This window comes from Pieris napi, chromosome 15 (assembly GCF_905475465.1).
Source record: "Pieris napi chromosome 15, ilPieNapi1.2, whole genome shotgun sequence".
Classification (NCBI taxonomy): Eukaryota; Metazoa; Arthropoda; class Insecta; order Lepidoptera; family Pieridae; genus Pieris; species Pieris napi.
This window is the reverse complement of record NC_062248.1, coordinates 4197979-4208201: the sequence shown is the minus strand read 5'-3', so window position 1 is coordinate 4208201 and position 10223 is coordinate 4197979. Positions and strand designations below refer to the sequence as shown.

The 10223-nt window shown below is 32.4% G+C and overlaps 2 protein-coding genes across 2 annotated transcripts; one reads left to right on the top strand and one right to left on the bottom strand.

The window, feature by feature from the left end:
* Positions 1-1330, bottom strand: LOC125056717. Its single transcript, XM_047659993.1, has 3 exons — positions 1121-1330; positions 783-932; positions 1-577 (listed from the first exon to the last, which is right to left on the bottom strand). Exons 1-3 carry the CDS (start codon positions 1202-1204, stop codon positions 470-472), a joined length of 342 nt encoding a protein of 113 aa, XP_047515949.1. The 5' UTR covers positions 1205-1330; the 3' UTR covers positions 1-469.
* A 606-nt stretch (positions 1331-1936) lies between these two features.
* LOC125056715 (anamorsin homolog) lies at positions 1937-5369 on the top strand. Its single transcript, XM_047659992.1, has 5 exons — positions 1937-2367; positions 2458-2684; positions 3005-3170; positions 4450-4556; positions 5137-5369. Exons 1-5 carry the CDS (start codon positions 2226-2228, stop codon positions 5239-5241), a joined length of 747 nt encoding a protein of 248 aa, XP_047515948.1. The 5' UTR covers positions 1937-2225; the 3' UTR covers positions 5242-5369.
* Positions 5370-10223: the final 4854 nt, after the last annotated feature.

Genomic DNA, 10223 nt, shown 5'->3' with positions numbered 1-10223 from the left:
GCCAAGGCTGTACATTTTACTCGCTCAGGCTTCCTTAGTTTTATAAGCTTAATTATTCCCTATGTAAGTACGTGCCAGGGATCGTACATTCCAATCATCCACAAGCGTGATGTTTTTATGTAAGTACGTGCCAGGGCTCGTACATTCCAATCATCCACGAGCGTGATGTTTTTATTATGTAAGTACGTGCCCTGGCTGTACGGTTTGGTCACTTATAAGCATGACGATTTCCTAAATCGTTGGAGTTTCACCCCGGGAGCATAGCCAGACGTAGGCACTCTCTCTGTTTGTTAGATTGCACTTATTATATAGCAATTAACATAATAGTTATTATTTCGCTCATATTCTATTGTATAACGCGAGTGATAAATATAGAGTAAATTCAAATTATTCTATTATTTCGAACCCCTGATGATCCAGGAACCGTACAGGGACTAAAAATAATAGTATTTAACTTATAGTAAATAACTTATTTTCTAGGATAAGTAATCAAAACAAGTCCAATAATAATAAGTATTGCACCCATCCACCATTTTAGTGAAGTTGCTTCATTAAACAGAAATATGCCAATTAAGCCCTGAAATAAAAATTTTATTAGACTTGGAGAATATTAGAATTACAGATTTTTATTTAGAAGTTTGAAAAAGCAGATTGATTGCAAGCGTGATTTAGTTTCTAAATTGGGATGTTGAGTTAGCGTTATAGTTTGTGCTCTAATTAAAAGTAGTATTTTATAGTTTAACAGTTAAAATCACATCTATTATATCATGTTTAAAACTTACTGATAAAACATAACTAGATGCTGAGGATATAACTGTAGGTACAACAGTGGTAAAAGCTGCATCAAGAGACCTCATGTAATGTCTTAGGCTCCATGTGTTAACCATCACCATTGTAAGTAGTATTGTAGCCCATAGCACATAGCTATCACCCTACAAAACAAATATTTAGATATATGATACACCTTAATTTAAAAATATAATAGGTACATATTTTAATCCAACTAAAATAATGATTACAGAGCTCGGTCATAAAAGACTACATAACCCATATAATGTATAAATTTTTTAAATGTAAGTCTTAGTTTTAATGAACCTAATATAGTATAACAACAACTAACTACTATCGATTGTGTTCCGGCTAATTTTCCTAACGCGTTTCCCGCTGAGGACCAAATTCCCGAAAGGAATGCTTCATTCAACATAGTAGTTTAAAGTTTTAAATTTAATGTATTCAAGTAGTTTTACTTATACTTTCATTAAGGAATTACAATAATAGTGATATTATTTAGATAACATTTTGAAACCCAGTGTCAATTACTCTTTCATTTCAGAGTTAACTGTCACTCTACTCGTCTACTCTGTGGTCAGAATAAATCGACTTGTCATGTGCGGATCATGTTAGGAAAGAGTTGATCATCTGGCTGTATGGACTAAAGTTTTTTGCCTTTCCCATTAGGGATAAATTAATATCATCACCATCATCATGTAAGGAAAGAAAACCAGCTTTGCTATGTAGGCAACGTATCAGTCATATGAATAAATATTCTTAAATAGTATATAATTTTAATTTATTAAGTATCAAGATAATTCCTATCGAAATAATTGGCAACATAACAAAAATGGTAATTTTATAGCATTTCTGCGACCTCAAATGCCATGACGCTGATAGGGTGGACTGGCGGCTATAGCAATTAATTAAGACGCAAATAATACTTGAAAACATTGTGTTTACTTGTATATGAGAAAATTCATCTCTTTCTATCGTCGGAAAAGACTCCTACTGCTTCTATTTTTTAAATAAATGGATTTGCCATTGCCCGTACACTTTTTGTTCTAATAACCGAACGATTAACGATTATAAGTCATAGTCTGTGTCGATTGTTGAATTCAGTATAATCTGTGGAAAATTTATATTCAAATTGAATATCAAATAATCGATTATAATTTTTGCATCAAAAATTGCTTTTATAATTTCTATAGTAATAGTATTTCATTCCTGCACAGTACTGGTTAACTGATAAGTTCATTATCATTCAATATACTGATCGACGAGTAAATTATACTTACTCAAAGAATTAATATACTTTTGAATTTAATAATAATAGATTTCTACATTTTATCCTCTCATTCGTGACCTAGTGGTTCATTAATAAGTGTTTTTTTTATGTGAAGGATTTTCAGTCTGCAAGTTTGTATTTACTTTTCTTTCGTGTAACCTTAAAAATGGAAAATATTAAAGCTGGTGATAGAGTTTTGTTAGTCTGGAATAACTCTGCAGAAAACGAAATCAATGAAATTGTCAATGAAATCCTAAATATTACAAATATCCCACCAATACTGGAAAACTCTGCTATGATCACAGAAGGTAAGTATTCTTACCCTATACCCATGGTTGATTGTATAATTTTATACTTACCAAAATAATGTATGTTTTACATCTTTTTTTTAATTTTAGGTTCGAGACCACAATCTTCATTTAATGTGATTTTATCAAACTGGCTATCACCGCATTCCATAGAACATAAGGACAGTTTGCTTGCAATATTGATTAAACTCTTAAAGCCCAGTGGTAAATTAATCTTGAAAGAGAATAATGATGTAAGCTCAGCATTGAAGTTAAATGGCTTTGTTAATGTTTCCAATACAGAAAATACTTTTGTTGCTGAAAAACCCAATTTTGAGGTATGAAATTGATAAATATGCATTGTAATGGAATTATTAAATAAATAATAATGATATATTAAGGGACAATTTCTTATCTGTTATTGCAGATAATTTTTAAATTTATTTTTTAAAACCCTTTTTTGTTTTTTTTTTAATTGGGTTTATAGTAAATAAGGAATATATAAAACAAATAGCATTAATTATTCTGAAAAATATGAATTTTTTTACATCCAAAAGTCAAAGGCACCATTTCAAAGAAGCCTAAGGAGGGATTGATTGGTGCCGTGCTACTTTATGTTTACTTGTATCAAAGAGGCATCTGTGAAACCACTTTCTAGGTAGGCTCAAAAGCTTCACTGAAGTTAAATAGTAAACCAATGGTGTGGAAGTTAGACGACACTGTTGAAGATGCATGGTCAAAAGACAATGATGATGAAACAATTGATGCTGACAACTTACTAGACGAAGATGATCTGAAACGCCCTGATAAGGCATCTTTGTCAGGTACTCTTTATTTTTATAATTGTTTGTAAATAACAAAAAAAATATATTCATAATGCCAAAACTATTCAACTTAATTAATCTAAATATGTAGTTTTAAGATAAAAACTGATAATTATGATGTGGACCTGTAATTGTTGTCTACATAATTTTAATAGAACTAAATTTCATTGAAATCTGAATAATTGGTATAAACATTAAACATGTTAAAAAACATGTCTTAATTTTTTCGGTAAATTGCTTTATAATTTTACGTTGAATCTACGACGAAAGCAATATTAGATCGACAACGTTGAGGTTTTGTGTTCCGACCGCTGCGAGGTTACGTGTTCCGAAACGATAGACATCATTATTTCGTCAATGACTGAGTGTTGGAGGTTTTGTGTTCCAATGTTATTCATTTTACCTTGCGGTTGATATTCTGAGTTTTATTCTAAAATAATTGTTCAGAATAAGTTTAATTCCTAGTTTCTATTGCGAACTAATATGCTATAGGTTAGGTTCTATTAAATATATTGGACGTGAAAAGAGTTAAAATATATTTTGTGTTGTATTTATGATTTGACAAACAGCTTATCGAGATAAGCTATCGATGCAATATATTCCAAAAGCGTGTGCGCAAATAAATTCTCTATGTCATATATCCCATACTTCTTAGGGAACTAACCAGAATGGACCTTTAAATGAAATTATATTATTATTATTTACGTGAGAGGCACGGAAATTTACAAGCAATTTTTTCAAATAGCTTGATTTGGGAGTCGAGACTGCGACCGCGAAGTAACTCCCTTATATCAAAATTCAATACGTCTTTCTTATGGATATAGCTATCTATGGTTTGTCTCTGAATTTCATCGTTACAGCTTTAATAGTTTTTGTTGTTAAACAGCAATAGGGTTATCCCTGGGCGTAGTTTGTATATCAACTGCGCTCATAGATAAAAATACATGCTTAGATCGTGTTGTTAAAAACAGTACACCAGTGTCTTGGTTTTTCTCTTATTGGTCTCAGATTTCTAGCCTGTTCGTGATCATTGTTTTTTCATAAAAGTGGTTGTCAGCCTTCTGTGCCTGACATACGCCGACTTTGGGTGGACCCCAAAGTCGGCGGCGGTGGACCAAAAAGTAAAGTAATTGATAAAAAAATGGGGTCTTAATTTTTTTTGGTCACACCATGTTTTACATGACACAGATATTTTTGAGTCCTATCTTTCATAGCTAAAAACTAAAAGATAGTCTACTATACATATCGATGTGGCAATAAAGAATACTAATTATTACAGTATGCGCCACCACGGGAAAGCGTAAAGCCTGCGCAGATTGTTCCTGTGGCCTGGCTGAAGAGTTGAAGGGCGAAGTGAAGGATACCCCCAAATCGTCATGTGGGAGTGTAAGTTTCAAGCATATTCAAAATATAATGCATATGTTAACGTAAAATTGTAAACACCGTTAGATTGTAATCTATCTCGCGAGATTATAAACTGTCGAAAGATTGTGAACCTCAGCGTACTGCTTACAATTTAACGTATTATTATTCGGTAGATTGTACTACACTAACTTAGTTATCATTCAAACTTCTTTGGTCAATTACAGATTAATTTTACTTACCAACAATTTCATATAACTACCGAATAATAATACCTTAAATTACAATCTCGCGAGATATATTACAATCTAACGGTGTTTACAATTTTACGGTGACACATATAATGTAACGCTTTTTCGAAAAAGTACTACTTTTTCCCCATGTCTACTGCTGATAGAGGCTAAACGTTTTTGTTATTAGAATGATTCATTTACTCGTAGTTATTACGATGGAATCTTAGAAATGTGTTTTGACAGATCTTGATATTAGATTTGTAATTTGTATCTTAATTTTACAAAAAAACTTTGATAAAAATACTACGTTTATCGAGGGCCAAAGCGCCATGTTTATTTGGTTAAAGCACATATCAGATTATTTATTTCAGTGTTACCTCGGCGACGCTTTCCGATGTGCAACATGTCCTTACCTAGGAATGCCAGCGTTCAAACCCGGAGAGAAAGTTAAACTCGACTTGAAAGCTGATGTATGAATTACGCTGAATTTAAATATAAATAAAGGAATTAATGGCTAATGGTTATTTATCCCGTAATATTATATTATCAAAGTGATAGCAAATGTGCTTATTGTAGCTTCCAATTAAAGAGAATTTTAAGTTAATTACTTGTATTTTTATTTTAGCCTCATTTTAGGATTAAGTTAGGGTATTAGTACCAACTATGACTAGTACCACCGTTTATCAAAAATACTTTGGATTTGTCATACTTTAGCGCTGTGTCGATTCTGAATCTGAAGGTACATTTTTCCCTTAAAGTAGTAATATACCTCGCAGTTGCAATTATTAAACCTAGATGGCGCTATTCGCAAATATAGAAAAAACTTATACAATTCGTCGGCACGCCAATCCACACGAGGAAAATGTTTGTATGAAAATTATTCTATGCCAATTGTACTACTTTTGCTTTATTACGGCCTTGAAGATTTTTCAAGCGCTTTATGTAATTCAACATATTATTTTTGTAGTAGGGATTAGTAGTTAATTTTTTTTAATGAAATTAATTTAGCTTTGTTGGCCTCCCGCTTCTTTATTCCTCTATATATATAGGGTTCTATACATACCTCATACCTAATGCATTTAAGGGGTTGAATTTCCCGAAATCCATCTTCCTTTTGTTTTCCGCTATTCTATCCTATACTAAATAACCGACCGAGACATATCATCATAAATTAATAAGAACAAATACGTTTTATTCAAGGTAGCAAATTAGTATAATTCACTAAGAATACAAGTTATGAGTGTCAGTAAAAACAGGATATTGCTTTTAAGTCAAAAGCTTGTAGCGACATCTTCCATTTGCGACTGCAATTATTTCATTCTTCAATTGTTTTCAAGTGCTGTCTGAGTACATAATATACATCGGTCACTGTTAAGGACCTATCTGGTCGGCAAACTCCAAAAAAGTAGTGTTTCTTTCCATTTTTCGTCATCGTTTCTTGAAGTAGGGCGAATGGAATAAATATATGGTGGAGTTGAGTAGTTTATGTATCCATTTTGAAAGATCGATACACGATTTACATAACTTCGCTCGATAGAAAAAAAAACATAGACAAATTTTTACACTTTGAATTCATTCATTTTATGACGAAAATGTATGAAGAACATAATTTAGAAATTTACACAATATATTTTATCGCAAGCAAGATTATAAGTAATCCATTTCAGAAAAAAAAATTGATAAAATTACATTAATTTAATGTTTTACATAACTAATTGTTATTACGGGCCGGCGCGCTTCAGTGCTACAGCTCTCCACTGCGTCTCGCAGTCCACCCCGAGACACTGACACAGCAATTCGTGCTGAGATGGGCCTTAAGATCAAAATCAACTGGAATAGGCATGGCTACGATACTGTAAATCCTGAATGGCGATCAATACGTATCTAGAAAGATAACACTATTTTTAGTTTGATATGTAGGGATTATCTGATTATACTATAAAGATTTTAGAAAACGAGCTTTAAAGATTATCTTGACACAATAACATTTTTTTATATTTTTTTTTTATAGAGCGCATCGTGCAATCAGTCTTCTGACTATGAGCAGATGAGTTGTAGGATGATTGGCGGGTGAAGATATTTCTCATTAGGAATATCTACCATAATAATATTAGCTCAGTCAATGCTGCTGAGCTCCAGAGTTCTTCGTCTTCGCTAGATGGTTAGGATGATTTTCCAGCCTAGTCTTGTACTTCTGAGCGTATACTATTATTTCCTCCTTGACTGTAGGTATGCCTAGGTGTATACTTCGGCGTTTCGTATGAACCAAGGCGTGTTGCTTATTTGTTTAAGTATGTAGTTTTGTGTTCTTTGAATTTTAGTTTTGTAAGAGTCACATGTAGCTCCCCACAATATTATTTATCTTTTAATTATTATTAATCTTCTTTAAAATACGATTTTCCCGATGAGATCGCTTATAAGCGTTAAGGGCCGTTGCGCTCATTCTTCCTTTTATTACCGTTTCTTCTGTGCAATTAAGTGATACACTTGACACAAAACACATTTTAAACACTGGTTTGTACTTTGTGTTGAATTACTAAATTGTTTATATTGTGATACTTGTATTTCATGTAGATTGAAGATTCATGAGATTTAAGCATATTCTACTGATACAGTTAATTCTTCTTAAGATTTCAAGGACGAAATCAGACCTATTTCTGGTTGCGTCTTAAATTTTCAAAACGTTTACTGACGAGTTAGTTTTGTCTGGACAGCCCTGCGATTCTGAAACTCACTTTTCGAACTCACAGAGCGGTTTTCGCATCGGCGGTCGTTCTCAAATCAGTCGTGAAGCAGTCATTTTATGATTTCGCATTCTGAAAACGTGGGAGCTTGTAGTTTATTGTTTATCAGAATGCCAAATCATAAAATGACTGCTTCACGACTGATTTGAGAGCGACCGCCGATGCGAAAACCGCTGTGTGAGTTTGAAAAGTGAGTTACAGAATCGCAGAGCTGAACTAAGCCAAACACACTTTTACTGTATTTCCATTATTATAAGGGCAATTTAAATAAAACAAAGTGGTAGCAAATATTCATTTATACATAATATTTCTCCTTTTTACAAACAGTTAACTTATTTAACATAATATCTCGGTCTATAACACTTCAATTTACATTAATCTGAAATATTAATTATTACAATAAAATATACATATATTTGTCATATATAACAATTTATAATCTATTAAAATGACACATTCCATTCGCAATTGGTTATATTGGAAACGTGATTTCGTAAATGAGACGAAACGTCAATATAAAAATTGGGCGTTCAACACCTTCAATGTTTCGACTGGTTTACGACATTACGCTTATAATCTGTTATAATTACAATATTATAATCTATTTTATATCGAATTAAAGGGATTTTCCCCATTGGTCATTTGTTTACCGAGATGAGGATGGCACAATGATTTGTGTCAAAATATCCTTTTGGCTATTGTTTACTTAAGCCCCGATTATATTCATAATACCAGTTGTATTTTCTACTAACCGTATGTTATAAATAGCATTTCACTGCCTCTGTTTTCAATAGGAATATGTGCGAAGCGTAGAAATTACGTATGGCATTTTAAATATAAAACTTGGGCGTAAAACCATTACTGGCCGTACTTAACATTGGCAACACTATACCAGAATATTTAAAAATCAATCAAATTATTAATCCAAATATATGTCCGTCTTATAAACGGAGCCAGTACGAAGCTTTTTGATTGACCTTTCAATATTTGGACACTTATATTTAATGCCTACTATTGTTATATCTATAACATTTATAGGTCAGTCATTCTTCATTCATTCGAGCTAATAATTACAAATTTAGAATATTAATTTCATAAGTTTTGACAACTCGACTGAGAAGAGACATAGACATGAAGGAAAAATTAAATTGGTTTATATTTAAGATACCAATAAATGTGGGTAAAATGATTGCTAGAAACCAGGGAATGGATTAGTAAAGTCAAAGATTAGCAAATATACGTAGAAAATACCCTAAGGGATGCGGAAGAACATCGATTGTGCCAATAACTATTTACAACCAACCTAAATGAGCTTAACTTATGACTCTTTGAGTCGAAACCGTTCATGATTGTGCTAGAACTTGCACTTAGCACCGTAATGTAATTTCTAAGAGATGAATCCATCGATTTTAATAAGAAACTGGGTCCATAAAGCTTTAAAGCATTGACAATGTGCATGCAGAATGACGTACAGCTAATGTCATCTTCGTACAATCTTGCGCCTCAAACTACAAAAGATCGGCTTATTCAAACACAAGTGAAAACTCTTCGATCTGTCAATTGGTCATTCTATTTTGACAGATGGGAAAATTGATAATTGTCTATGAATGTTAGCTATAAACCTTTTGGATGGGGCAACAAATCGGTGAAGTCATATCTTATTTAATACTTTTGAATTTTGATTGTGAAAAAAAATAATACTTTTTGTAACAAATTTTGTACTAAACAATTGTCCATCCCGTGAATAACGGAATTCCGTCAAATAAATGCTCCTATCTCATAATTTAAGTAATATCTTCGAAGAAACTACTATCCCACAACATTCAGTAAAGCGTCCCAGTCTTTTTAAATGTTTATTTTCATCAAATTGAGATCTTGCTTAGACTTGAATACGACTGGCTCGGGCGGAGACGCGGCGAGGCACTAGTCAAGTTTGTGAGGTAGGCTTAGTCATGATAATGAAAGCGCCTTGTTAGAAAATACCGATTAATTAAATGAGATCTTTCATTACAAATAAGACGATAAAACTAGAATTACATACATTATACAACAAATTATTAACTTTCAACACTCTTGTTATCATGTGTTGCTATAACTTTTATATAGATACAATAACAAGCACACGGCGTGCGGTACAATGAAACACTTCTAATTTAACCATTCGTTTCCTTGAGAATCGGGTTTTGCATCAAAATGTTATTATATCTTCCATATTGTATCAACAGAACAAACGACAGTGTTGCAATATACAAACTGTAATTGCCAATCAACGATAAACGTTTCGCGTTTCATATTATCTTCCGAAAATTCGTCATAGTCGTCAGATGTTTTGCAGAATTGTGTATTGTGAATGAGGTCAATATTTCAACTACCTAATATGGCCGTGGTAGATAAGCATGAATAATTTTGAATCGATTAAGTTATATACAAGAGGAAAATTTACGGAATTATTTCAAATAAATTTTCATAAACTTTGTTTATAGTCATGGAATAGCTATTTAAACATTGTGCTATTATTGAAATCGCGAGGCTTACAAAAAACTGTTCATGAAATTATGCAAATCAATTTTGAATCGCCTTAAGTTATCTTAGTAAATACATTTTGATATGGCCATGCGTTACACGAGATAACGATATATGTGTTGAATCACAGACACAAATTTGTTAAACGCTCTAATGCCGAGACTAACTATACATTTCTTACCAATAACGAG

Bases quoted from the DNA above. Each gene is read 5' to 3' on its own strand.
- LOC125056717 (XM_047659993.1), bottom strand. From the start codon at position 1,204: ATGTTGAATGAAGCATTCCTTTCGGGAATTTGGTCCTCAGCGGGAAAC. The intron at 933-1,120 runs GTTAGTTGTTGT...TTTGTTTTGTAG, and splicing joins CCGGAACACAATCGATAGTA to GGTGATAGCTATGTGCTATG. The intron at 578-782 runs GTAAGTTTTAAA...TTTTTATTTCAG, and splicing joins CATCTAGTTATGTTTTATCA to GGCTTAATTGGCATATTTCT.
- LOC125056715 (XM_047659992.1), top strand. From the start codon at position 2,226: ATGGAAAATATTAAAGCTGGTGATAGAGTTTTGTTAGTCTGGAATAAC. The intron at 2,685-3,004 runs GTATGAAATTGA...ACCACTTTCTAG, and splicing joins CTGAAAAACCCAATTTTGAG to GTAGGCTCAAAAGCTTCACT. The intron at 3,171-4,449 runs GTACTCTTTATT...TAATTATTACAG, and splicing joins TGATAAGGCATCTTTGTCAG to TATGCGCCACCACGGGAAAG.